The sequence below is a fragment of the Rousettus aegyptiacus genome, unplaced genomic scaffold (assembly GCF_014176215.1).
Source record: "Rousettus aegyptiacus isolate mRouAeg1 unplaced genomic scaffold, mRouAeg1.p scaffold_m13_p_5, whole genome shotgun sequence".
NCBI lineage: Eukaryota > Metazoa > Chordata > Mammalia > Chiroptera > Pteropodidae > Rousettus > Rousettus aegyptiacus.
In genome coordinates, this window is record NW_023416308.1 from 118309691 (window position 1) to 118337405 (window position 27715).

At 61.4% G+C, this 27715-nt stretch overlaps 1 protein-coding gene and 1 pseudogene across 2 annotated transcripts in view; one reads left to right on the forward strand and one right to left on the reverse strand.

Moving 5' to 3' along the window:
- The window catches only part of LRP5 (LDL receptor related protein 5), a 92198-nt gene that overhangs the window by 55764 nt on the left and 8719 nt on the right, over nt 1-27715 (forward strand). For both annotated transcript variants that reach the window (XM_036220677.1, XM_016131798.2), the window contains exons 8-19: nt 5149-5365; nt 7098-7387; nt 9015-9241; nt 10402-10586; nt 13065-13388; nt 14843-15042; nt 18207-18415; nt 19190-19380; nt 19986-20195; nt 23035-23160; nt 25024-25260; nt 27129-27239. In XM_036220677.1, the coding sequence (XP_036076570.1) occupies nt 5149-5365; nt 7098-7387; nt 9015-9241; nt 10402-10586; nt 13065-13388; nt 14843-15042; nt 18207-18415; nt 19190-19380; nt 19986-20195; nt 23035-23160; nt 25024-25260; nt 27129-27239 (2527 nt within the window). The remainder of the gene's footprint in view (nt 1-5148; nt 5366-7097; nt 7388-9014; nt 9242-10401; nt 10587-13064; nt 13389-14842; nt 15043-18206; nt 18416-19189; nt 19381-19985; nt 20196-23034; nt 23161-25023; nt 25261-27128; nt 27240-27715) is intronic.
- On the reverse strand, nt 1324-1442 carry LOC118603087 (annotated as a pseudogene).

Here is a 27715-nt window from a genome sequence, read left to right on the forward strand (position 1 = left end):
CGCTGCTCCCGCCCAGGACTCTCTCCCGAGCCGGGTGCCCAGCTGCCCCGGCCCCTTCCTCGGAAGCCTCAGGCCACCTCCAGCCGTGCCGTGCGTGGTCTCCTGTACAGGGATGACCGGCCCCCTCCATCCGCTCGGGCGCCCAGGGTGGGGTCTCCCTTTCCACGGCGGTGACGTGCACGTCCAGCCTGGAGGCGGCCTCTCCTTGCTGGGCCCATGGCGTCTCCCAGACCGGTACCGGCCCGAGGCCGTGAGGAACCGGGCCGCACAGCAGGAGGTGAGCGGCGAGCGAGCAGGTGAAGCTTCCCCTGTGTGTGCAGCCGCCCCCCAGCACCAGCGGCACCGCCTCAGGTCGTCAGGTGTTAGATTCCCATGGGAGCCCTGGTCCCTGACGCCCACAAGGTCGGGGACCGCTGCTCTAGGGAGACGCCCAGGATTGTGAACTGCGGTGCCGGGGAGCTGGGCGTTGGAGCCCCTGACGGCGCCCAGCTGCCCGGCCCGCCGCGTTTGCGCGGAGGCGCTGCCTCCCCGCCGCTCACGTGTGCGGGGTCTGTCCGTTCCCTGCCTCTGCTCGGGAAGCGGACGGGTCCCTGAGCAGAGCCGTTTACACGAAGCGGTTACACGCCCCGTGCGCACGCGCGGTTAGGCGTGCCCGTGGGTGGTGGTCTCCACCGGGGCTGGACGAGGCCAGGGCTGTCATGGAAGACTCGAGCTGCCTTTCCGAGGCTTCCTCCCCGGTTATCTCTCTCGGGGTTGCTCTGACCTGAGGATGGACCACGCCGAAGTCTCACAGGCCAAGCCACAGTCCGGGCTCCGTGGCCCATCCCTGTGGCAGGATGTGTCACCTGTGTGTGGCCGACACGGACTTGCTGGGAGCCCGGGGGCCTGAGGTCCTAGCTGTCTCACTTGGCCAGGACTGGTATCCCTGGCCGCCGTCGGGGTCGGCTTTCAGGGCGAGAGCCCGTGAGGACCCCATACGCCTGGTGGGGTTCCCAGGCCGAGGGCGAATCACAGACTGAGCAGTTAAAATCACAGGCCCGTGCCGCCCACTGAGCCGCCGGCGGCTTCCAGCACAAGCAGAAGCCAGGCTCCTTGCAGGAACGGCCGGTCGGCTGTGTCCCTGCCCACAGGCCCCAGGGGGGAAGGGCGTGGGGCTTCCTGAAACAGGGGTGCATGCACCCCGCTGCATGGGTGTCCAGGGTCTTTTTTGTCACACGGCAGACTTTTTTTTTTTTTTTTTTTTTTAAGACAGAGCAACCCTTGGTGGACCTCACAGATTGCAAGGACCCTGTCAATTTACAATCCCTTATTTTTTATTTTTTAAGCCTGCAGCACCTGGCCTTCCTAGGTGGTCTTTCTTCCAAGTACTAACCAGGCCCGACCCTGCTTAGCTTCTGAGATCAGACAGGATCCGGCGTGTTCACGGTGGCGTGGCCGTGGACACTGTGGCAGTCTTGACTTGGGGTTTGTGCCCGACGGAGCATGATACTCATTCCTTCAGAAAACAGCTCTTTTTCCTTGACACAGGCGTTTTCAAAGGCTCAGTGTTGGGGATGGATCTCTTAGCACGACCCATTCATTAGAAACAGAGGGCTCAGTAGGAGGAAACTGCACTCGGGTGACTTTCTGGGGTCCGGCGTTCTGTGGGGCGGCGGGTAGACCCCACAGCTACGGGTCCCGCTCCTCAGAGCGCAGCTAAGGGTGAGTGAGCTTCTTTGGGGTCTCCCCACCCTTCCTTCCCGCTGCACAGCTGTCAATCTGCTAGTTACGTGATGGAACCGGCCAGGGACAGGTGTCGTCTGGGCTCGCCCCACCTCTCTGCCACTCCCCACCCCGCACCTCACACTGGGGTTCAGGGGATGCAGTCAGCTGAGCACTGGGGAGGAGAGCCTGAAAGATCAGAGAGCGAGGTTGGCACTCGGGCCGGTGGCGTCCGACTCGACCGTGTGACGTAACTTCTCAGAGACGTCCACTTCCCTTTCTTGAAAATCAAAGGCAGGGGGACTTCTGGGGCGAGGGTCGAGAACTGGCCCACAGACCGGAGTGCCTGTTTTTGGACCACTCTCAAACTCAGAGTGGTTGTTGCACTTTTAAATGATTTCTAAAAAGCAAAAGAATACTATTTCATGACTTGCGAGAATGATATGAAATTCAGATTTCAGCGCCCACAAATAAAGTTTATTTTTGTTTTGCCACAAATAAAGTTTTATTGGAACGCAGCCATGCTTGGTCTGTTACATGCTTTCCGGGGCTGTTTTCTCGAGTGGCGAGGACCGTATGGCCGCAAAGCTGAAGATATTTATAGTCCTTTTCAGAAATAGTTTGCCGACCCCTATGCTGGAAAATCCGCCTCCCACACCCTCTCCCGGTGCCAACATTCTTGGGTGTCCCAGATTCCGTTCCATTCTTTCTGAATCCTGTTCGGATGCATTACCCTCCCAGCAGTCGGAGGGGACCTCCTCTGAGTCTTGTCTCCTCGCCTCAGTAAGGACCCCAGGAAAGGTAGGGACCCCGAGCTGGGCCCATAGGGGACCAGAGATGTGCAACGTGTGCACCCTGTGGACAGGCTGCAGGTGTCCACTCTGAGACATGGGAGGGGCCCAGGCCGGCAGCTTCCTCTGACAGACCTGTTGGATTTGGTCAAGGTCTCCTGAGAGCCGCTACCAGAAGACCACTCTGGGATCTTCACTGTTAGGGTCTTGATGTCCTCCCAAGTTGGGGAGCCCGTGCAGTGCTTCATGGGTTCTGTAATCCCTGCGGACCGCCATGAGGTCGGGGAGCGGCTTCCGAGTCACAGGGAGACCCCGCCCCTCAGAGCCGGGCTCAGCCCCCAGGGAGCAAGGAGCTCATTGCTGCCTCCCACCTCGTTCTGGGCAGCCAGGGAGTGGAGGCAGAGGTGGGGAGCAGGGAGGTGCCTCTGCCGGCTCATTTTCATCCGTCTTAAGCCAGGAAAAAATGTACTCCCTCCCCTAAGCTCCCTAGAGCATGTGCTTATTTATGTCTGAAATTTAACTATTAAAGGAAATGAGGATAATATGGAAATAGAGAAGGAAGATGTCTCTCAAAGGGATGGTGTTGACATGTTGAAATATTAAATCCTGGAGTGTTTTTTTCCTAAATGTGGGTGGCTTTCTCCGCGGGGTCGATGCCCTGCGCCCCGGCTCCCACGCCCCAGCCGAGGACCGAGGGTTTGAGCCCTGCGTCCTCACGGGCCGGTTCCTGCGACAGGCGAGTCCCCTCTGCTCCCCCGCTCTCCTCGTGCCGGGGGGTCCTCCGGGTCCTCTGGGGGCTCGGTGTTCACCACGCAGCCTGTTCCATCACCTTCATGTGTCTCCCTGCTGTGGGGCCAAATGGGGACCGGCGCGCGGACCAACGCCTGGGCGTGTTAACCCGTCAGCTTCCGTGTGCACTCGACCCCGGGGCAACACGCATTCGAGCGGCGTGGGGTCCGCCTGCTCGCGGGGCTTGTCCACGAGCGGATTTTCTCTTGTGCTTTTTCTTAATGACATTTTTTTTTTCCCTCCAGCTTCCTTTATTGAGAGAATACAATACGTAATACGTAGGACATACAACATGTGTGTTAAATCACTGTTTATAGGATGGAGAAGGCTTCCGGGCAACAGTAGGCTATTAGTAGTTAGGTTTTGGGGGAATCAAAGCTGTATGCAGGTTTTTGACTGCATGGGGGGTGGGTTGGCGCTTCTGACCGCCGTGCCGTTTGAGGGTCCACTACTGCTGCCTGGGGGGGGTCCTAGGCGTGGTGCCCAGAGTCCTGCACGAAACCCACATAGCCTGAAGTCTGCCCTCCCTGTGAAGCCGGCAGCTCCCCGGCAGTGGGGCAAGGGATGGATGGTCCAGCCCAGTGTTCACACCTGGGCCGCTCATCAGAGCCGCCTGTCGGGAGCCGTGCTCAGGACCCGCAGCTGGGCCCCGGCCTTCCAGTTCGGACTTGGCTGCCCCAGCGTGGGGCCCAGACATTGTTCTTTCTTTCTTTGGTTAAGTCCCCTGGTTGACGTTCTCTGCTCCCCTCAGGTACACGTGGAGAAACTGAGACCCACCGGGGTTGCGGGGACGTGCCCCTGGGGCGGAGCCGAGGCCGGGTCCCCGGCCACCCGCCTCTCCCGCTTGTCCCAGCAGGTCTGTCCTACGCTGTCCGGTGACAGAGAACCAAAATCTTTCCTGCTCCACACGCTCTCGATCTGTCCTGTGCCTGTGCCGCCTGTAACCCAGAGGGTTCTAGTTTTTCTGATGGGCTGGCTGCGGGGGGCTGTCGAAGCTCGCTGCCGTGGGCCTCGTCATGCCTCTTTCATCCCGGCCTGAAAGCCGAGGGTTCGGATGGTGCGTTTTTATCGCCTTCCTTTTAACGTACACGTCTACCGCATCCTCTGTCATCAGAATCCGCCTTTTCTTGTTTGTGTGTTTTCGGTTGGTTAAGGCGACAGCATTTTTCTCCTCTGTGGCTTTTGTGGTTGATGCTTTTAATCAGCCCTGACTCTCCAAGAAAGGGGTGTTAGCTCGCGCGTCTCGGAGTCAACGGCCGCTGGTGTGTCTGCGGTGGAAAGCACCCTAGAGCCACCGGCTCGGACTCAGAACCAGAAGCCCCTCGGCGCCCACCTGGTCCTGGCCGAGCTAGAGGCGAGCCCACATCCCAGTGGGAGCCCTTGCCCAGGGCCCGCGGCGCCAGCCGTCCAGCCCTCGGAGACCCGACCCCGTGTCTCGGGGGCGGCCCTGGGCCTTCCTGTGCTGTGCCGGGCAGGCTTTGCTGGTCAGCAGTGCCCGGGCTCCTTCCTGCGGGGCCGCCCCTGGTGTGAGCCCCACGCCTGACGCCAGGCGGCCGCCGCCCACGGGTCAGCACTGCTAAGGGAGAGAGCGCCCGCCTGCCTCACCTGTCCCAAACCACGCCGAGCCTCAGCGCGGCACGCACAGCGGGGCAGGGGGGCCCGTGGGGAGAGGCCCTGTGCCAGCCGCCGCCGAGAGTGTCACTCGGCCAGTCCCCGCCCTGCCCCCCGAGCAGCCGAGGCCTCGGCTTCCTACGATGGCGCGGCGGGGTGCGGGCGCAGCTGCAGCTCCTTCCCGGGAGTGAGCCCCGGCTGTCGCGGGCCGCTCAGGCCCGATGCCGCTTCAGACGTGCGTCTCCCGGCCCTCCAGGTGATCAATGTCGACGGGACGAAGAGGCGGACGCTGCTGGAGGACAAGCTCCCGCACATTTTCGGGTTCACGCTGCTGGGCGACTTCATCTACTGGACCGACTGGCAGCGGCGCAGCATCGAGCGTGTGCACAAGGTCAAGGCCAGCCGGGACGTCATCATCGACCAGCTGCCCGACCTGATGGGGCTCAAGGCCGTGAACGTGGCCAAGGTCGTCGGTGAGTCCCGCCAGCCTCCAGCCGCGGGGCCGGCCGTGCCAGCTGGCGCAGGGAGGAGGCGACAAGCTCGCGGATGCCCTTTGGTGCGTGGGCCTCCCAGTTGGGGGCCAAACCTGGAGGGGCCGCACTCTGGGGATGAGGGGACGGGAGACGGGGAGAACATCCGGTTCAGGACGGGCGGCCGCGAAGGTGGCGCGTGGACCGGGAGCGGTCACGAGGCGGCGGTTCTGGGCGAGCACCGCTGGCAGTGAGTGTTACAGTGATGGGTGGCAGGTCGAACGCCTGCCGTGTGCCAAGCTCTGGCTCAGGGCCTCAGCGCCCAGAGCAGCCCTGCGCGCTGGTCGCAGTATTGCCCCATGGACGCCGGGGAGAGGGAGGCAAGGCCGCTTAGCTCATGGGCGGCCGAGCTCAGGATTCACGCGTGAGCCTGCCACGATCTCACCGCCAGGCTCTGCAGAAAGCTCGCTTGGTACGATTTTGTCTCTTCGTGAAAAGAATTATAAATGCAGGTGGACGAGCTGCTCTGGAGAGAGTAGCATCCAGGTGCAGTGGGGGATGGGAGGTGGGGGACTCCGGGCTACGTGGGGACAGGGACTCCCCGCCAGGGGCCCCAAGTCTAGTACAACATCTGCATGTCAGCAAACCTTTGCTGGATGAATGAATGAATGACCAGCAAGGACCCAGTGCTTACCTTTAAGTAGTCTACAGTCTGGTGGGTGAGACACTCCTTAGCTCTGCTACCAAGTAGACGGGTATAGCTGAGATGTTAGAGGAACACCTGGCTTGAAAATATGAGGTGAACTTCATTCGAACTTGAAATTTAAGGAGCAGGTGGGGAGCAGAGTTTGCCGGCCGAAGGGCCCGCTGAGCAAAGGCCGGGAGGAGGCCGTGTGGGCTGACTTGGGAGCAGCTACTGCTTCTGCGTCTCTTGGATAGGCCTTCAGTCCCGGCCTGCATTCCTGATACAGAGATGATGGCATCAACGAGCCGTGTTCGCCAGCCACCTTGTAGGACACGCCCATCAGCCACTGCGGGCCCCGGGGCCCCCCTCTGAGTGGTTATTTAAAAAGCAAATAAAACCCCAGAGACCAGAAAAGAGATGTATCCATGGGGTGTGATTTAAAGTCGAGAAACCAGACTCATCTCCCTTCCTCTCATCTCAGGATTTACTGCGAGAGATGAGGGAAAGGACTTTTTTTAGCTGAAATGCTTAACATTAAATTGGAGCCAGTTTTAACAGCACCCCGTCGGTGAGTGAGATTAACAGGCTGGCCAAAAATAAATGAGTGTGCTAACTAAGTACCATCTGCTTTAATAAAAAAAAAAAAAAAAGGAGGCGCCTTTGGCCGTCCCGGGCGACTCTGTTTTCGGGGTCGCCGAGCGGGAGTGAGTCGGAGAACCGTCTGGGTGGACTCTCGGGCTCCGGTCCTGTCAGCTGGCTGGGACCACCGGCCCCGGAGGGGCGGCTTGTTTGCCACTGTCTCGAGGTGAGCTCGCGCCCCACCCGGGCCAGACCGAGGCCAGGGGGCCAGACCTCGTGGCTGCTCGTTCCCCGTGAGCTGCGCCCCGACGACGTCACCTTCGGCGACCTCTCTGCGTGTCTCTTTGCTTGACCGAGAAGCAGGGGCGGGCCGTGCGGAGACAGCGAGCCGCAGCCGGCGGTGGGCCCGTCGCGCCCTCTCTCTGCTGCGTCGCCGTAGCGACGTCCAAGGCCTGCGTGTTTGCTTTGCAGGGACCAACCCGTGTGCGGACAGGAACGGGGGGTGCAGCCACCTGTGCTTCTTCACGCCCCACGCCACCAAGTGCGGCTGCCCCATCGGCCTGGAGCTCCTGAGCGACATGAAGACCTGCATCGTGCCCGAGGCCTTCCTCGTGTTCACCAGCAGAGCCGCCATCCACAGGATCTCCCTTGAGACCAGCAGCAGCGACGTGGCCATCCCCCTCACGGGCGTCAAGGAGGCCTCTGCGCTGGACTTCGATGTGTCCAGCGGTCACATCTACTGGACGGACATCATCCTCAAGGTACAGCCACCGGGTCCCTGCGCACGTCTCGCCTGCAGTGGGACCACCTCGTTTTTCCTAAAGAACTGTATTTATTGTAACGCGAATCGGGCCAATAGAATATTAGTGAATCTTTTCTGATAAACGCACGTGAATGAGTACAGCGAGCAGATCGAGACACACAGATGGGCTTTTCAAGAGTGATTATATGTCCGTGAAACGTTCGTGGCACTGTCCTTAGAGTCACCCGCCTCCGCCCTCCCCAGTGCCCTCCCGCTTTGCAAACACTTTGCGCATTTACGGCGCAAATATAAACATCCTGGATAAATACAGGGAAAGCAGGGTTTGGCAAACTGGTCCATGGGCCGGCCTCCTCCTCCTCCCTTTGTAAATAAAGTTTTATTGGAACGCAGCGATGCTCATTTGCTTATGGATTGTCCACGCCGACTTTTATGCCGCTGGGTGGAATTGTCGCAGATCCGTGTGCCCAGTGAGGCCTGTGGTCCCAGCCTTTGCAGAACAGGTTTGCCGACTCCCACTTCTAAAGCACAGTGTTGAATAACTGACATCGTTTAATCATCTGTCTTTGATTCTACCCCATATGTTACGTGTCTCTCAAAGATTTTCCTGCTTTTAAACGTCACAAGGGTTCACTGTAGAAAGAAAAAAAACAAACATACAAAGGAGGAAATAAAGGTCACTCTGACCCCACCAGCCCAAGACATTTCACGGTATTTCCTTTGAGTTTCGTTCCTATGATGGTGTTTTTCATAATTCTAATCACGTGCTACGCAGAATTCCATATCCTGGTTTCCGCACTTAACACTGTAACAGGTATTTTTAACCTATTATAAATTCTCGAACGTAATTCTTTGAACGTGTAAACGTGTCCACTGCACAGCTCTTTCCCATTAGGCTTAAGCATTTCCTTATTTTAAATGTTCTGGTCGCTTCCAGTTGCTCCCAACTCCGAACGTCACTGCAGTAACGAGCATCTCTGTGAGCAAAGCCTCTTCTGTATGGTCGCCCTCGTAAAGGACGGGTTGATCTGTGGAAGGCAGCCATTGATAAAAGGAAAAGGAAAGAAAAGAGAAAAGAAAAAATTCAGAAGGCCTGGCTTGTCTGGCTTGGGTGTCCCGTCCCCTCCCAGCTCTCTACATCTTTTGTATTTTTATTACTTCCTCTGGACGAATTTTATTACTTCCTCTGAATGAATTTCAAGAGGAAGGTTACCAGCTGGAAGGATAAAACTACTTTTAAGGATCACGATGTTTCTATAATGTATTTTTATTTAACAACCACATAAAGTATAATTATTTACTTTTTAAAATAAAACACATCCATAAATGTAGCCAAATTGTTTTTTCTAGAAAGGTGGTGTTTTGCCGCGAGCGCGTGGGAGGAGACGCCCCGCTTTCAGAGATCCAGTTCTTAAGGGGAAATGGCAACATCCATGGGTCAGGGGTGGAAGAGGAGGGAATTAAAGAGGGGTGGGGGGGCGGGAAACTCTCGAATGGTGGTGATCTGGCCTCAGGTGCGGTCAGTGGCTGCTCCAGGTGGCCGAGCATCTCCTATGAGGTCAGGTGATCAGCGGTCTTCGGAAACACGGGTCCCTAACCTGCGGCCTGTCTCCCCCACCTGCTCCCAGACCATCAGCCGCGCCTTCATGAATGGGAGCTCGGTGGAGCACGTGATCGAGTTTGGCCTCGACTACCCGGAAGGCATGGCTGTTGACTGGATGGGCAAGAACCTCTACTGGGCAGACACTGGGACCAACAGGATCGAAGTGGCCCGGCTGGACGGGCAGTTCCGGCAGGTCCTCGTGTGGAGGGACTTGGACAACCCGAGGTCGCTGGCCCTGGACCCCACCAAAGGGTAAGGGCCGTTTTTGTCTGGCTTGGGTGTCTCCTCCCAGCTCTCTACATCACCCAGCATGGCCACCCACCTGGCTCTCTGAGATTAAATCAGTACCGACTGCTGGTTTTGAGGTGGCTGGGGCTGGCGGGACCCTCGGAGGTCATCTGGTTCATTTCACAGCGGGGACAGAGGCTCAGAGCAGAAGGAAGGAAGGAATGGTGGCCACTCGATCATGCTCTGCGTGGGGCGCTTTTCTGTGCGTTGGCCTGCTGCATCTTCCGGGGGACGTGAAGGGGTGGGCGTCTTTCTCTGATTTTACAGATGTGGAAACAGGCTCAGAGAAACTGAGTGACTTACCAAAGGTCGCGTAGCCCGTTAGAGCTGGGCCGGGCCGAGAGTCCTGTTCTGGGCTCCTTCTCCCGCCCCGTGCCACCAGACTCCACCACCTCAGAGCTGGCTCTGCATGCTGTAGCCAAGGCTTATTGTTGCCATGTTTTTGTCTGTTAGCGGCCTGGGCCCTGCCTTGGCCCCAAGGCCAGAGGGGTCTGGCGTGAGGTCTTGCTCTGCACTGCAGTTTTCTGAGCTGCGGACACAGTGCTCACTCCAATAAGCGTCAGCGATGTCTCTGGAGCACCCCCAAAGCCCGCCTGTCTCGCGCCCTGTTAGGGCAGGAAGGATTTCTGGATGGCAGAACAAAGCGAAAGAGGTCCAGGGTTTAGCAAAAGGGCAGATATGACGTGCACGATTCCGGAACGAGACTTTCCTGGGGCTGCTGGGTGCAGCGGAGCTGTTTGGATCCCGGCCCTCGGGGCCCTGAAGAGGGACCCGACATCCCTCTTCGCCCACGTTCGTCCTGGTTCCTCTGCCACAGAAGTCCTGTCCGGCTTAGCATCTCAGCCCGGACGTTCCGTTACACGGTCACCTCGTCTGTGTGCCGGGTTTGTCTGTCAACTGGGTGATCACACTTACCCTGCAGGGGAACCGTGGTGGGAATTTGGGTGACTGACAGCCCCTGGATGGATGTCGGGGTCGGGGGTGCTCACGGGTCTCGCCTTGTCCCTGCTCCTGGCGGGACGTCGTGGACGCGGATTCCTCTGGGACGTGGAGGGAGGCGTCACCCTGCCCTGCAGTGACACTGGACGCCCCTGAGCGCACCCTGCCCTTCCTGTGTCTTCCAGCTACATCTACTGGACCGAGTGGGGCGGCAAGCCGAGGATCGTGCAAGCTTTCATGGACGGGACCAACTGCATGACGCTGGTGGACAAGGTGGGCCGGGCCAATGACCTCACCATCGACTACGCCGACCAGCGTCTCTACTGGACTGACTTGGACACCAACATGATCGAGTCATCCAACATGTTGGGTGAGTCCCGGGCACAGGGTCACCCCTCAGCCCCCTCTGCACTGCGTTCTCTGGCCCGCGAGTCCCCAGGCCCTACAAGAGGTGCAGACGGGCCCCAGGTGCTCATCCGGCCTCTGCCTCTCCCGGGGGTCCCTTTCTGCGCTGTGCCGTCGCTGCGGGCGAGTCCGCGGAGGCCCTGGCGACCCGTTGTGAGCCACGTCCCAGCTAAACCCTGAGCCAGGACTCGGGTTTGACACTGTGCTACATGGCATAGGTTTTCACCAATGGGGAAACTGAGGCCGAGAGAAGTCGCGGGGCTTGCCTCAGGTCGCAGAGTGCCTCTCAGACTCCAGGGTGACCCCGAGCACCTCCTATGTTCTGGGACCGTTCACAGGCCCGTACCTGACACCTTGGGATTGGGGGAAAAACAAAAAAACCCCACCTTGCTCCAAGTCACTCAGTAGTAGGGGCAGGATTTGAACCCAGAACACCAGCTCTGGGCTCCGTACTGTTAGAGGGACACGGGTCCGTCCATGATGCGCCTGGCGACGGGGCTGCCCTGTGCAAGGAGAGAACCTGGCTCCCTCCCTCACGGCTCTGCTGCCGCTCGTGGTGGACTAGGCTGTGCCCGTTTCAGAGATGAGGATCCTGAGGCCACGGTGGGCCGAACGGCTTGCCCAGGTCCCGTGTGAGCAGAGCTGGAGCCCCAGTATCCCGGGCTGCTCTCCCCACCCCCAGTGCTGACCGTCCTGGTTTTCCAGGCCAATGGCCAGCTTCGAATGTGTCCTTGAGGCCGCCACCCTGCAGTGAGGCTGGTGCCGGGCGGGAAGCCAATCCCGGCGCAGCTGGGGTTGCCTGAAATAATTAGGCTCCTTAATCACCCCAGATGAAGACACACGGGCGGAAGCCAGCAAACGCCCTGGGCGCTCACACGACGTTGCAGCTCGAGCGCGGCCACGTGTGTCGGGTCCGGCCGTCACTCTGCCGGAGCATGTTTCCCGCTCAGTGGCAGGTGTTTACTGAGCACTTGCCAGCATGTGCGGCCCGGCGTGTGCAGGGTGGGTCCTGACGCCCGACGTCAGAGCCGGACTTGGGGCCTCGCTGCCTGCTCTAGTCCTGGCCCTGCCACGTACTAACTGTGTGACTTCAGCCAAGTTACTTAACCTTTCTGTGCCTTGGTTCCCTAATGCCGACAGCACCTTCCTCCTAACGCAGCTGCCACGTGAATCACATGAGATGCTATGGGTAGAATCTCTTCCCACTGCATCTGGCTCACGGAACGTGCCCTCCGAGGGTTTAGTTGTTGGGAAGCTGCCTGCACCTAGTCCAGGAACCCAGGGGTGTGCGTGTGCATGCGTGTGCATGCATGTGCGCCTTGTGTTTGTGTGTTTGCCGGAGGCATGAGGAAGCATCTTCGTTGAATCACTATTTTTTTCCTAAGGACAAAATCAATTTAGAAAACGTCTGAAAGTAGAGAAAAATATGAAGAAAAATTACAATTATCAGTGATTTCACCCCTAAGTGGTAACTAGTATTCACGCTGGTGTATTTCTTTCCAGTTTCAAAATTTTTAATTGATTTTTGCAGTAACATTCGCAGTCGTTACAGAGATTGTTTTTTTTTTCACTTTTGAAACACAATTTTTAAAACGTCATTTCGCACCGCGCCGCGTGCGATTTTCGTTCTGCGTTCTCGTACTCCCGTGGATGGCGGGCGAGCGCTCGACGCCGCGGGCATGTTTTCACTGGGACCGTTTTACGGGGAACTGGAACGTACGTGAACCCGTGAAGGAAGGAGGCTTCGTGCGGTGCCGTTCGGCCCGGGGAGACCCAGCACCGCACCTGGGTCGAGGGACAGGACCGGCGCGTCGCCCGGGGCCCCCGCGTGCTCGCTCCCTCTCCCGCGGCGCAGCCCGGGCAGGCGCCCCGACGCGGCCCAGCAGGTGCACGCTGTGTGCTCGGGGTCGCAGCTGTGCCGTCGGGCCCCCCGGCTACCCCCGGTTTGACCCGCGCGCCCTCCGCTGCTGGCGTGTGGGGCGACTGCGGGCCTGACCTCCATCTGCGTGTGCTAGCTTCGCGGTGCTGGAACTTTCTGTCGATGTGATGGCGCGGCAGGTGCTCGTTGGCCTCCTACGTCTTTCGTTCTAATGACCGTGAGATTCGCCCCCGCGCTGTGGATCTTCATCGCTGCGCCGTTTCTGACATGCGAAGACCCCGCTGCCTTTTCATCTGTTCTGCTAGTGACCAACACGAGGGTCGTGCCTAGCTCATGGCTGCTCTCGCCGTCTCACCTGTGCTGGGCGGGCGCTGCGTGCGGGTCTCCGCGGGAGGGCCCGGGCACGGGCCCGCGACGCATCTGGCTGAGGTCAATCCCGCTCGTTTTCCGAAGCGGTCGAGCTTTTTGGCCCTGGCGCGGGTCGCCAGGCTGCAGGGTGAGCCAGTCCTCCCGACCGAGCGCCTGGCGCCGTGGCTCATGCCCTGCCCGTGTGTCCCCACGCAGGTCAGGGGCGGGTCGTGATCGCCGACGACCTCCCGTACCCCTTCGGCCTGACTCAGTACGGCGACTACATCTACTGGACGGACTGGAACCTGCACAGCATCGAGCGGGCGGACAAGACCAGCGGCCGGAACCGCACCCTCGTGCAGGGCCACCTGGACTTCGTGATGGACCTGCTGGTGTTCCACGCCTCCCGCCAGGACGGCCTCAACGACTGCGTGCACAGCAACGGGCAGTGCGGGCAGCTGTGCCTCGCCGTCCCCGGCGGCCGCCGCTGCGGCTGCGCCTCGCACTACACGCTGGACCCCGGCGGCCGCAACTGCAGCCGTAAGTGCCCCGCGCGCCCCTGCCCCGCGGCCCCGGCTTCCGGGCGCCGGGGCGGAGAGGAGTCGCTTCTGCGCCAGGGCGGGGCGGCAGGGTGTGCACCGCATGGGCCGCCTCGTGCGACCTGGAGGCCCGGGCCGGGTGGAGGGCCTGTCGCTTCATCCAGACACCAGCGTGAGGGCCAGGCCCTCAGCTGGCGCATTCCATGGGGGGGCGAGGGGGGGGTCTTTGGATGCGAAGACCGGTTGGGGGGCCGGGAGAGCGCTCCCTCGAGCCTCGCAAGGCAGGAAGGATCGCTGTCGCCACGTCACAGGTCGGGAATCTGAGGCACAAGGTCACGCAAGGTCACGCAGCTGGCGAGGTTTGCACCAGCCTCGGATCCAGACAGGCTGGCTCCGGAGTCCCCGCTCGTGACCCCTTGCCACGTGGCCTCACGGTCACGCGCGTGAGCCTCACACTGACCCTCTGAATTAGGGAGGCTTTTAAAAAAAGTTCTCATTTCAACGACCAAAGAAAGCGAGGTGCAGAGAGCCCGAGGGCGGCTTCCCCGCGGGCCACCGCGTGAACAGGCGCGTCCTGTGGGCAGGCTCGTCCCCCGTGACGTCAGAGAGAGCTGGTTACAGTTCAGCCTCCGTGCAGCACGGGACGGTTTACAAAGTTCTTTGTCTGAGGCTCGTGCAGCCCTGGGCATTGGTCATATGGACGAGGGACCCGAGGCTTCGACGGGCTCGGGGGCTGGTCCGAGGCCCCACGCTGGTCCGTGGCGGGCCTGGGGCCACAGCCTGGGACTCCCCCCGACTCCCGTGCTCCCTTTGTCCTGTCGTCCCCGCCCACTGGGGGGCCATAACCTGGAAGGGTCAAGCGGTGGCTCAGGTAGCTCCTCCCCTGGAGGGAACACCTGTGACTCCCGTGGCCGGCAGACCTGGGGCGATGACAGGCATTCCCAGTGCAGCCGCCCAACGGCGACCCTGACAGCGGCCATGACCGGTGGCCTCCCACACGTTCCGAGGGACGCAGTTTCTGTACCCAGGCAGCCGTGCTCCCTGACACCCCCGGGGAGTCCGCTCCATACAGTTCTCCGCAGGCCCCTCGAGCACACAGAGGCATAGGGCACGTTGCGCACCATCCGCGTGGGAGCTGCCTCCGTGGGTGGGGGTTTGCTGCTCACCGCCATTCCCCCGCCTCCATCGTGAGTCTCGATAACTTAAAGAGGAATCGATACCCATTTTTCTAAAGTAACACGTGCCCTCGTAAAATATCGAAACAGCAGAGACGTGTCACACGGAGAGCGAAGTTCGTAGCCTCCCCGTGAGAGAGAGATCGACGTCCCACAGCCTTTCTTCCTTCCGCGAGCAGTTACTCTCTACAGTGAGGCGGCCCCCCCCAATCCTGCCGCTCCCCTCCGGTCCCAGAGGCTGACGCGCAGCCCCCCCCCCCGTCTGTTTGCCTCCCTCTAGCGCCCAGCACCTTCTTGCTGTTCAGCCAGAAAAACGCCATCAGCCGGATGATCCCGGACGACCAGCACAGCCCGGACCTCATGCTGCCCTTGCACGGGCTGCGGAACGTCAAAGCCATCGACTACGACCCGCTGGACAAGTTCATCTACTGGGTGGACGGGCGGCAGAACATCAGGCGGGCCAAGGACGACGGGACCCAGGCGAGTGGGCCCGTCGGGCGGCCACGGGGCGGGGGGCACTTCCGCGAGGAGCCCACGGGGCGGGGGGCGCTTCCGCGAGGAGCCCACGGGGCGGGGGGCGCTTCCGCGAGGAGCCCACCCTGGCCTCTCCGGGCTCCCCGCCGCCTCCTAGCAGAGCGGGTGCCAGCAGAGCGCAGTTCGGGGTCAGCAGTGATGCGGGCTCCGGTGACATCCTCGCGGGTAGAATCCCAGGCGTCGCGCAGCTCCGAGGCCGGGAGCGTGTGTAGAAAGAAGCTGCCCCGTAGGTTTTGAAGCCATCGCGGGGGAGGCGCCAAACCCTGTGGGATGGTTTTTTTTTTTTTTTTTTTGTCCCTTCCACGGTGGGGGTGCGCGAGGTGGTTGGTATCGCTTGTTCTGGGTTCGTTCTCCTTTCGTCGGAACGGCACAGTCAGGTCTGCGCTCGGGCAGCGTGCCTGTTGTGAATCTCCCCGCTCGTGCAGAATCGCGAGGAGTGTGTGTGGGGGGGAAGGGGGGCGGGGGCGCAGCACTCAGAACTCTGCCCCCAAAAGGGATCCAGTGGCACCGGAGCGCCTCGGCACATGCGACATGGCTCGGGGCACAAACGCTGCCCTGGGGACGGCGCTGGGCCTTAGAGAGGCCTGACGCTGGCTGAGGACGTGGCCGGAGGAAGGCTGCAGCCCGCGGGCTTCTGCAGAACAGTGGGATGAAGACTTTCTGCCATGGGGAGGAAAGCAGTAGCCCCGGTGTGGCCGGTGTGGCCGTGGGGCTCCCAGGGACCGGGAGGGCGTCGGGGGCGGGGTCGTGCTTTCCTCCCAGGCTTCCTGCGGGCGCCGTCCCCTCGTGGTTCTGGTGGATGAAGTGCCCGCGAGCAGATGCGAGATGTTCCGCTCACCTTGTCCTGCGTATGCCCCCGCGTTGGAGCACGTTGGCGTTTTAAAAGTGCGCGTTCTAGCGGGCCTGACGGCTTTCCCGTGTGAGGGCTGCGATTCCAGGAGGGAGGGTCTGTGGCGGCCTCGGGGCGCACACAGGGTCTCCCCGCGGCACTGTGGCCGGAGTCCCTTCCGTCAGCATGGCGTCCGGACGTGCTTGGCTCGCCCCGCCAGCTTCCACAGCCTCCGTTTACAAAAGCTGCGGCTCCACACTGACTTCCTCAATCCCGTGTCAGAGTAGGTGGGGGCTTAACGTTGTCATAATAAAGTCTCGACACCGATGACAGCGGTGCAGGGAAACGCCCCTTGGTGGAGATTTTCGGATGATTTTCCCATCTGCAAAGTAGATTTTGCTCCCCCCACACACACACCGCTGAACCGGGTGCTAGTGCCGTCTGGACAGGCTGCATGTCACGCTCAACAAAAACGCTTCCTCCGGTAGCGATGTGAAGTTACGGGTCACCCTGTGAGGGCCGCGTCCCCCGTGAAGGGTGAAGGGTAAAGCCCCCCCGCCCCCCCCACCCCAGTGCCGTCATTGTCACCTCTGCAGGTGCAGGGCCTGGTGCGAGGGTGGAAATGGGTTTTTTTCATCCTGCTCAGTGGCAGGTGGCAGTCAGTCGCTGTGAGTCCCTTGGGGAACGGGGAAGTGTTAATTGAAACTCTGCAGCTCCCCTGCCGAGAGTGTTACCGGGCTCCAATTGCCTTAAAGTCTCACCCAGTCTTTCATGGGAAAGACTTTGAAGAAAAAGCCCGTTAGGGACAGCTTCTGGGTTTCCACTTAATTTGGGTCCCTGCGGTTCCCTCCCGCATCTGCGGCAAAGCCCACCCTCCGGTTTTTATTCTTTTTTGGGGGGCACCCCACGCAGCCCCCAAGGATGATGTTTTAAATTGTCATCTACGTGGTTAAGTTTTCTTTCTTATTTATTTTTATTTTTTTATTGTGGTTAACAGGGATAACATTTACTGTTTTAACCTTTTTTGAGCGCGCGGCTCGGAGGCATCAAGGACGGTCAGTCTTGTGTGGCCGACGCCCTCATCTGTTCCCCGGAACTTTCCATCTTCCCAAACTGAGCCCCTGCCCCATTAAACGCCAATTCTTCGTCCTGCCCCGCCCGCCGCCGGCACCCACCATCCTTCTGTCGCTGTGAACTCAGCCCTTCGTAGCACGTTGCGTAAGTGGCATCACGCGCTTATACGAGCCACGTCTTCTTCTTTCTAGCATTTTCCATTGAGCAGAATGTCCTCGAGCCTCCTCTCTGTCATCGCGTGGCTCAGAATCTCCTTCCTCCCTGAGGCTGACGGAGGTTCCTTGTGTGGACGGACCACGTTTTGTTTGTCCGTCGTCCGCCGATGGACACTCGGGTTATTTTCGCCTTCGGGCCATCGCCGGTAGCGTTGCCACGGATGTCCGTGTTTGCGTTTTTGGTCGGGCGAGCGGTGCTGCAGTGAACGTGACCGAGCGGCGAAGCCGCGTGTCGTGGGGCCAGGCGGGCGGCGCTGGTCACGCCGTGGCATAGGGTTCGAGCCGGACGCTTCTCACCGGCCTGAGTTCTGTTCCGTACGTTAAACTTGCGGTTCGGGGTTTGTGAAACTGGCTAGTGTCCTAGTCTGTCTCCCGGGGAGGGACGTGGGTGGCCTGTTGCTTCACGCCGTGCGGTTCTCAGCTGGCTCTGGGGAGGACTGGTGTCCCAGAGTCTGGTTTTAGGCCCGGCCCCAACCGCACCCTCACCTGGCCCTGTACCCCTGGCCTCTCCCTGAGGGACGAGGGTTGTGAGAAGTTAACTTCAGTGCACTGTCCTGGTACCCTAAATTAAACAAACAAACAAACAAACAAACAAAAACAAGATTTGAGGGTCGTGATCCAAAGCGTGAGGCCAGCGAAACGAGCAGGGGGCGAGGAGAAGCCCTGAGAAGGGGCCTCCGGCCCTGGCTCGACTGCTTGGCCGCCAGGTGGTCCCTGTGCACCTGCAGGAGCCGGACGAAGAGCAGGAGAGCGGCCGGTCGCGAGGCCACCTGCGGGGTCAGGTGGAGGCCCTGATGGGTCGGCCCGAAATCCGAGCGAAGGGGCCAGGGCCCTTCCTGGGCCGCGCAGGAGTCCGCGGTCCTCCCCAGCGGGCATGCGGGGGGAGCCGGGTGCGCAGGTTGGAACCGCGACCTTCGGCCTCGCGGGGGCGCTGAGGCCTCGCCCTCCCCGCCGCCCCTTTAAGCTGGTGTTCGCTTCCCCCTGTTTTACAGCCGTCCGTTCTGACCTCTCCCAGCCCGCACCAGAGCCCGGACAGGCAGCCGCACGATCTCAGCATCGACGTGTACAGCCGGACGCTGTTCTGGACGTGCGAGGCCACCAACACCATCAACGTGCACCGGCTGAACGGGGACGCCATGGGCGTGGTGCTCCGCGGGGGCCGCGACAAGCCCCGGGCTCTCGTCGTCAACGCCGAGCGAGGGTGTGAGGCCGCGGCGCGGGGGTGGGGGGCCCGGCGCCCCCTCGGGGAGCGTCAGCCTCTCGGGGTGGGAGGGCTTTCCTCCTCGGACATCGCGATCCGTCAGGCGGCCCCCAGAGTCCCCGCCACAGCAGCCAGTCAGGACGTGGGGATGTTGACTCAAGGGAGGCCTCCCTGGAGGCGGGGGCTTCCGAGCCGGTGGGCTGAGTACGAGTCCCTGGGGCTGTCGCAACAAGCGACCACAAACGGGGGGATTAAAGCAGCAGAAAGCCGTTCTCTCACTGCCGGAGACCGGAGGCCCCAAGCCAGGCGTGGGCTGGGCCTCACCCCTGCCAGACGCTCCGCTCCGGGGAGGGTCCTTCCCGCCTCGCAGCCTCCGGGGGCTCCCAGCATTCTGTGGCTTGTGGCCGCACCCCTCCCCTCTGCCTGGCTTCACAGTGACTTTCCGTGTCTCCGTGGCCTCCTCTCTCTCTTTCGAGGACCCTCATTAGGTTTAGGGCTCACCCTGAGGCCTCATCTTGATCCTTAATTCCATCTGCTAAGATCCTCTGTTCACATTTCTGAGGTCCCGGCTAGATATGGACACTATTCAACCCAGTACTGGGCAGGACCTTTTCAGCCGCAGGGGCCAGCCCCGATGGGTTGGGGCCACGTGCCTGGCGACTTTCCCAGATCCCGCTGGCCGCCCACAGGGCCGGGCGTGCGTCCGTGCGGTGCTGTGCCTGCTGGGTCCGGCTGGGGAGGTGGCGCCTGCCCCTCACACGCCCCTGCCCGCAGGTACCTGTACTTCACCAACATGCAGGAGCCGGCGGCCAAGATCGAGCGCACGGCCCTGGACGGCACGGAACGTGAGGTCCTCTTTACCACTGGCCTCATCCGCCCTGTGGCCCTCGTGGTCGACAACGCGCTGGGCAAGCTCTTCTGGGTGGACGCCGACCTGAAGCGCATCGAAAGCTGCGACCTGTCAGGTGCGTGCCCTGGGTGTCCCCGGGGGTCGGGTCCCTCGGCAGCCCCCGGGCCTGGCCTTCCCAGGGTCACCGACTTCCTTGTCATCAGTAACAGTGGTGGCCGTGACCGTGGCTGTCAGGGGCCTGCTGTGAGCGGGCCCTGTGCCGGAGTCCCACACATACCCCACGAGGTTCGGGTGCAGGCCCCGCACGACACTCACGTGGCAGAGGCAGACGGGGCTCAGGGAGGGTGTGCGAGCTGCCCAGGGCCCCGCAGCGTGAGGTACAGCGGGCCTCTGTCCCCAGCTTCTGCCCGCAGTGCCCAGGTCGCAGGTGGGCCGCCTTAGACCAGGAGGCCCCTGGGCTGGAGGAGTGAGATGCTTTGAGGGGCTCTTCTCCCATAAGCTGGGCGAGCTAGGAGAAGTGGGGGCTCTGTGTTTACCAGGCCAGCGCCTGGGGTTCGCAGTTTCGGCTTCTGGCTCTGAGCCTGGCCCGGGGGCGCGCAGGGCCGTCTGGGCACTGGTCTCGCGTCCACCTGATCCTGGGGAGCCCGCCCCAGCCCCCCGGCTGCCCTCGTCCTCCCATGCCAAGCGTGGGCTGAGCTCAGGGCCCCGTCCGCCTCGCAGGGGCCAACCGCCTGACGCTGGAGGACGCCAACGTGGTGCAGCCCGTGGGCCTGGCCGTGCTGGGCAGGCACCTGTACTGGATCGACCGCCAGCAGCAGATGATCGAGCGCGTGGAGAAGACCAGCGGAGACAAGCGAACGCGCGTCCAGGGCCGCGTCGCCCACCTGACCGGCATCCACGCCGTGGAGGACGTCAGCCTGGAGGAGTTCTGTACGTGGGGGCCCCCAGGGGAGGGCGGGCACGTGCCCACAGCACGGCGACCCCTGAACTGGCCCCCGCAGGAGGAGGAGGAGGGGCTCGGGCCAGGGCGAGAGCCGGAGGCCTGAGGCCCCGCGTTCCTCCCGGCTGCCGGCAAGCCAGAGGCCGCGCCTGGCTCCAAAGGCCGCCGTCCGGTCCTTGCCCCGTCCCCCTCTCCATCTCGGCGACAGGTCCGAACCTCTCTGACTTCCTCTGCTGCCGGCGGAGAGCCTGCTCCACGCTTCAAGGGCCCCCGCTTCTGTTCGGCCCCCCCTTACACTAGTCTCCCTTTTGATTGACAGCATGTCAACCACCTAGTAATCTTAACTGTATCTGCAAAGCCGTAGGCACGAGAGCTCATCGCATCCCCCGTGCTGGGGGTGAGGGCGGGAGACTGGGGGGCACGTAGGGTGCGGTCAGCCATAGCCTGCCTCTGCCCGGGGCCCTGAGAGCCAGGGACCTCTGCCCCAGGGACCTCTCGTCCCTACGTTTCCTCCACGTGTGTGTGGGCGCATGTGGGTGTGTGTGGGCACGTGTGTGTGTGTCTGTCTGCCTTCTCGTGCGTCATTCAGCGCGTGCACCTGGGCTGCCAGTGGCGTGAGCAAGGCCATCGCTGTCCCTGTCCCGTGACGCCTGTGACGCCTGCAGTCTGGCCACCTTCACGGTGCTCACCTTCGGGGCCCTGGGGGTGGCCCGCCCACCAGCCTCCCGCCAGCCCTCGCCCTCCTGCTGGCCATGTCCCTGCCCCCAGTCCCTCTGTCTGACTCCCTTCCCTGCCCTTCTCCGTCTGGGTGACCCCTGCCGGCTCGTCGGCTGTCACTCGGGTCAGGCGTCCCTGTCTCAGTGGACGAGCTTCCACCCTTGGACCCCCACCAGTGGCCGTGCCGTGTCGTGACCACCCTGCCTCCAGGCCCTGTGCTCACTGCATTATTACACGACGCGTATCTCAGTCATTCTCTACCGCTGAGGACAGGGGCCTCAGGACGGCTGGTACCCCCTCCCCCCCCACCCCCCCCCCCGTCGCTGGCCGATGAACGTGACAGGGCTCGGACTTGAGGCCCGACCCCTGTTGCTGACCTCCAGCGGCTGGGCAAATCGGCACCCACGTTCCGTGGAGATACGCGTGAAGTGTGCGCGTGAGGTCGCGGGGCTGCCCGCTCGGAGCGGGGCCTGACCTCCGACGCAGTGAGTTGGTCGCTTCGGCGTTGACCACCGGGCAGCCGGTTTCCGCCCTTGTGGGCTCTTGGTTGGGTCCTGGATAAGGGACATCATTAGGGGACTGAGGCATCCGTGCACACGCGTCGGAATGCCCGTGTTCGCCTGGCCCCGTACACCATCCTCCGCGAAGTCCCAGGGTGCTGGGCGTCACGGCCTTCAGAATCACTGGCAGATGGTCACAATGGTGAACGCTGAGCCCTCGAATGTCCAGACTTGCTGGTGTCAGCGGAGAGCCAGGCACACTGACCGGCAGCTCCCTGGACCTGAGGGGGCAGGGGGGCCCGGAGACGTTTAGTGTGCAGAGGCGAGGTTGGAAACGGGGAATGTCCCCCTCAACGCTGATGTACGTCGTCTCTGGTGACACGCAGCGGCTCCTCGTTTTGAGCGAGGGCAGGAAACCCCATGTGTGTTCAGGACACGGGTCACCCAGCCTGCCTCCCCACGGCCAAACTCCAAACCAGGGAGGCGCAACGCAGCCTGTGGGCCACAGCTGGTTTTGTGACGAAAGTTTTGTCGGAGCACAGCCACACGCACTGGTTTGTGTGTCATTCTTGGTGGCCGCCTTGTCATCACAGCCGAGGAGCTGTAACGGACCATCTGGCCCAGAAAGCCAAAATTACTTACTTCCGTGTTTATAGAAAAAGTTGGCTGACCCCTGCTCTAAAGTGTGACTTCTGCCGTTTGAAAGACACCTAACCCTGAGGCTGAAGAGGGACAGCCGTGTGATGTTTCAGTGGGGGCGGGGGCAGGGAGGGAGCGGTTTCAGTCATTTCCGCCCACCTGAGGGAGGTCGGCCGCCCTCCCAGGCCCCTTCCCACTGCTCAGGTGTCCGGCTTGCTGTGTTAACCCCCATCTTTATTAGTCTCCTGTGGCCCCTGTCACATGTCACCATAAACCAGGTGACTTAGGTACCAGAAATGTGTTCTCCCACAGTCCTGGAGGCCAGAAGCCCGACATCGAGGTGTGCGCAGCAGTGGGGGTGGGGGGTGGTCCTCAGTCCTTCCGCTCTCTGGATGGGTCAGCCGTTCCTTGTGGCCACCACATGGCTCCCGTCTGTGCCCGTCATCACATGGTCTTCTCCTCTGTGCCTTTCATAAGGACACTTGTCACTGGGTTTGGGGCTCACTCAGATAATCCAGAATGGCCTCATCTCCAGGTCCTTCACCTGGTTTTGTCTGCAAAGATCCTTTTACTCAACAAGGACATGTTCACAGATTCTGGGCATTAGGATGTGGACATATCTTTTGGGGGGCCATCATTCAGCCTACTCCAGGGACAGATAGGCAAATAGCGTAGAGTGACAATTGTAGGCACGGGGGGGCTGGTTGGTACCAGTGGGCTGGGGTGTGATGTCGGGCAGGTTCCCTGACTGCTTTGGGCCTATGTTTCCTCATCTGCAAAATGCAGCGCAACGAGAAACAGACTCCGTAGGCTGCCCTGGGAACTAAGTGGGAGGACCTACAGGGCCCGGCCTACAGGAGTGCCAGCCAGTTCCCGCGAGTTCTCGCCCGGCCCTCACCCCCGCCACCCTCCGGGGTATAGTCCTGAGGTGTCGGAGGCACAGCCTGAGCCCTGCCTCTTTGTGTCTCCACAGCGGCCCACCCATGCGCCCGGGACAACGGCGGCTGCTCCCACATCTGCATCGCCAAGGGCGACGGGACGCCGCGCTGCTCGTGCCCAGTGCACCTGGTGCTTCTGCAGAACCTGCTGACCTGTGGCGGTAGGTGTGGCTTCCGTGCCTCGTGTCGGGAAGTTCGACAGGGGCCTGATTCCCTGCCCGCTGGTCGCTGCCCGGCACCCTTTTAAAATCACCGTCCCCGTGGCGTCCGATCCCCAGAGCAGACTGTGTTTCATTCACCGTCCTTTCTTTCCTAACGTATGCATCCAGGGCTTTGCCTTTCCCTCCAAGCGCTGCTCTTGCTGCATCCCGCACACTGCGATAAAGTTGTATCTATTTTTCAGTTCAGATATTTTTCGCTTTTCATTTAATTTCTTCTTTGGTCCGTGTCTTATTTGGAAGCGTGTGTGTGTAATCTCCAGATAGTCGGGGCTTGTCCAGCTGTCTTCCCGTTACTGCTTTCTAACTTGATTCTGCTGCGGTCCGAGGGCAGACATTGTGTGATTTTTATCCCTTTAGCTCTGGTTAGGTGGGTTTTACGGCCCAGCACGTGTCTGTTTTGGTGGCCATTCCACGTGAGCTTGAGAAAAATGTGTCATCGGCTGCTTCGGGGTGGCGCGTACTGTGAACGTCAATGAGATCCAGGTGATTGATGGTTTAGGTTGTCAGTATCCTTCCTGACTGCCTGTTTACACGGTCACTCCCCGTTGGGGCTGTCGAAGTCTCCAACTGCAACAGTAGGTTTGTCTCTCTCTTGGCGAAGTTCTGTCTTTTCCTCTTCTTCCGCCCCTGACCCTCTTCTCCCCTTCGTCTTCGAGGGGAGTGGTCCGGAATGCGAGTTCTAGAGTCAGGCAGACCCAGGGTGAAATCCCAGCTCTGCCCCTCCCCAGCCGAGTGACCCCAGAATGGTCGCTTGTCCTTTCTGAGTTTCCACTTCCTCCCGTGTGAAACAGAGAGGTTGAGAACACCTCCCGGTCGGAGTTGTCACAGGCATTGAGTAGCAGAGCATCTGTGTGATCTCTGGTGTGTGACTCATGGGACCGAAGTTGTGAAGACAGCAGTAGTAATAAAAAGTGACAGCTGTCACGGTCTCCATGGTGAGGCCGAACCCCCAGGGCTTCCTTTGTACCATGCCCAGGGGCCCCTAGGTGACCTTAGATCCTCCCCCCTTCCTTCCTCTTCTGCAAGCTCCTGGGAATTGGGCTTCACCCCGTTCTCGCCCCGCCCCCCACGACACCCTCCCTGTGTCCTGCATGGGGGATGCTCAGCAGGGCACACGCCCGTCAGCACCCGTTCTCCAGAGCTCACCCTGCCCCGGTAGAGGCCGGACCTTGCCCAGGAGCTCGGGGGTCTGCCCTTCTGGAGCTCTCTCTGCCCGGCCTCACACTGCGAACACCAGCGGGCTTGGCTGAGAGCAGAGGGGACATTGTGTGGCTGTCCCCTGCGGTATCCTCGCCCGCCCACCTTTCCTAAGCCCACTCTTCAGCAAGGGGCGCACGTCCTCTGCCAGCCTGCACTGTGCCCACGGGCATGCCGGCCACCCACAGAGGCGCAGGCCCACTGCTCCAGCCGCCCAGCTAGCAACAGGTGCGGGCGCTGCCTTCTGACCCTCCGGCTGCCTGCCGACCGAGTGCAGCAGGTACTCAGGCGTGGCCCGGCCATGTGCACACAGACTGCAGTCCCAGCCGCTCCCCAGCCCAGAACCTTCCCCCCTGTGCCTGGCGCAGTGCCTGCTGCTTGCAGGTCAGGGCCCCAGTCAGCCCCTCTTCCTTCCAGCGAACATTCATGTCTTCTCTCTGCAAACACGTGTCCCCTGCTTCCTCTCCAGCCGGGCCAGGGCAGCAGACAGGACGCTCGCAGTGCAGACGCAGCGCAGACGCAGCGGGCGCGGCACCAGGCGCGCGGCCTCGGTTTTTTCTGCGCTGGGCAGGGCGGCGCGCGTGACGGTCTTTCTGTCCTCCCCAGAGCCTCCCACCTGCTCCCCCGACCAGTTCGCCTGTGCCACGGGGGAGATCGACTGCATCCCCGGGGCCTGGCGCTGCGACGGTTTCCCTGAGTGTGACGACCAGAGCGACGAGGAGGGTTGTCCCGTGTGCTCGGCCGCCCAGTTCCCCTGCGCGCGGGGCCAGTGCGTGGACCTGCGACTGCGCTGCGACGGCGAGGCCGACTGCCAGGACCGCTCAGACGAAGCGGACTGCGATGGTGAGGCTGTCGGCTGGCCGCCAGGCCCCGCCCACCGCCCAGGCCCCGCCCACCAGGCCCGCCCCTGGCCAGGCCACGCCTCCTCCCTGGAGCGATCGGATTCCCCCTGCCGCCCATCCTGCCCCCCAGGATGCCCCCTGCTGGGCCTCCTCCTGTCACACTGGTAGGGTCTCTGTAAAACTGTTTCCTGGGGAGGAATCATCCCGTCCTCCGTCCTCAGCTGGGGAGGCACAGAAGTTACGTTTCAGGCCCAGTGGGAAAACCTTGCTGTTTGCTCCCATGCTGTCCGGCCAAGCAGTTTGTCTGGCTCGAAGGCAGGGACTGTAAGAGTCACTCTCGCCTTTTCTCTTTTGGTCAAGAGTTTCGCAGGGCCGCAAGGCGAATCCAGTGGTCCGCTGGATTTCCATGGCCGACACCTTGCTAAACCCCCATCCCCAAAGACAGTGCTGCCCCCCACCAGGCGGTCCGTGCGATAACCTTCCCCTGGCTTGCTTTTAGCACCCCGTCGGACCAGGAGTTGCAGAGAGATTTGCTTCGTCATCCCAGGCCCACTGTGGCCAGCAGGCCCTTCCTTCAGACCTTGACTGTGATACGTCTATCTCTGTGCCCCTTTCGAGTTTTTCTCCTATAAATGGCCTGCTCACTTGGTTCCTGCCACATGTTGTCAGCACCAGGACTGCCACCGAGCGGTTCACGGGTCACTCTACTGCCTCTCCCATAGCCACCCGGTCCTGCTCTTAGATAACTCAGATGCTGTCTGGTCACCGCCCACCGTCCACACGCATAATGACTGGCCTTTGTGCGGAAGACGAGGGCCTGGGGGTGTCATTTCCCTAAATGTTTCTGTAAAGCTTCAGCTGTTACATCTTTCCAGCCAACAAACCTTTTGAGAATTGGATGGAAGTTATAGACCAAGGATTGGCGAACTGGCCAGGGAGCCAAATCCAGACCACCACTTATTTTGGCAAATAAAGTTTGAGACACAGCCCGTGTCTCAGACGGGCCCGTTTGTTCCTGCATCGCCTGTGGCTGGTCTTTGTGCTAACGCGGCAGAGTGGGCGGTTACAGTGGAGACCTCTGGCCCACGAAGCCTACACTCCGACCGCCCGGCGCTTTGCAGTAGCACCGGCCGAGCCCTGCTGTGCCCTTCCGCCCCAGCACCGTGTTTTGGCCGCCAGTTGGGGTCCGTCCCCTCCCTCCTGTAAACATTTCTCCAGAGCCACCCTTCGCGCGGGCTCCAGGCTCCACCCTCTGTTTCAGAAGCTTCCTCCTCTGCTTGGTCACCAGCAAATAGGGCTACCAGTTTCTAGGACAGGGTCCCCTTGTCTTCAGTTCCCAAAGCAGGGCGTCTGGGGCAGGGCAGGTGGGGAGCTTAGCTAGCAAGAATGCCTGACGGCCGAGCCCCCGGGCGGCTGCCTCCCTGGTGGGGCTGTAGCTCCTTCCAGGACAGCACGTGGGAGCAGGGAGGGAGGCGGCAGCCGTAGTCAGGAGCCAGCCTTTCTCTTCCTGCCGTGAGCTGAGCTGCAACGTCGCTCCTGTGGGCTGTCATTGCCTGCGGTGGAGCTCTGTTGAGACATCTATCACCAGTTCCCTGCCCCACCCTCCCCACCCGCCCGATCTGTACCTCCCAGGGGTCCTCGGGGGCTCTTTCCTGCCAGTCCTCACACCAGCATGGCAGAGGCCTTGGTCATCGAGGGGAGGACGGAGAATGGATTTGCCATGACCGCTCGCCAGCCCGGTCATGGAAAGGGTCCCATTTGTCCGCTCTGCATTTGAAACCCAGACCTTTGAGGTCGGGCCCGGGCGGCGGGGCAGGGAGCCGCGTCGCGCCCTCCGACCCCTCTGAGTGCGAGGCCCCCTCCTTGCAGCCGTCTGCCTGCCCAGCCAGTTCCGGTGCGCCAGCGGCCAATGCGTGCTCATCAAGCAGCAGTGCGACTCCTTCCCCGACTGCGTGGACGGCTCCGACGAGCTGATGTGCGGTGAGCCGGCTTGCCACGGGGGGCGGGGGGACCTCCCTCTCGTGCTGGGGCTCTGCCCCAGGAGTGTAGGGTTTATAGGAAGGGAGCATGGTCAGGGCCACGTTTAAGGAGGCTAGGAGGTCAGGAGTACTTGGCCTTGGGGGAGGGCAGGGAAGACTTCCCGGAGGTGGAGGCAGCTGTGAGGCTGAGCGGGGAGGGTGAGACTGTGAGCCCTGAGTCATTTCAGCTGGGACAGGGTCACAGAAGCAGACTCCTTTGGGAGGTGGCATGGGTGTGTGGGGCTGACTGTGCCTGGCCAGGCCTGAGTGCAAAGCAGTGTGCCTCCTCCCGGGACCCCGTTCATAACATGCGTCAGGCAGCAAGGTGATCCCCGGCCGGGGGTGTGCCCCGGCCGAGTGCAGAGCCCGGACCCCAGCTCCCAGCCTGTCTGAATCAAAGACAGCCTTTCGAGGCCTGGCGGCTTCGATAGTGGACCA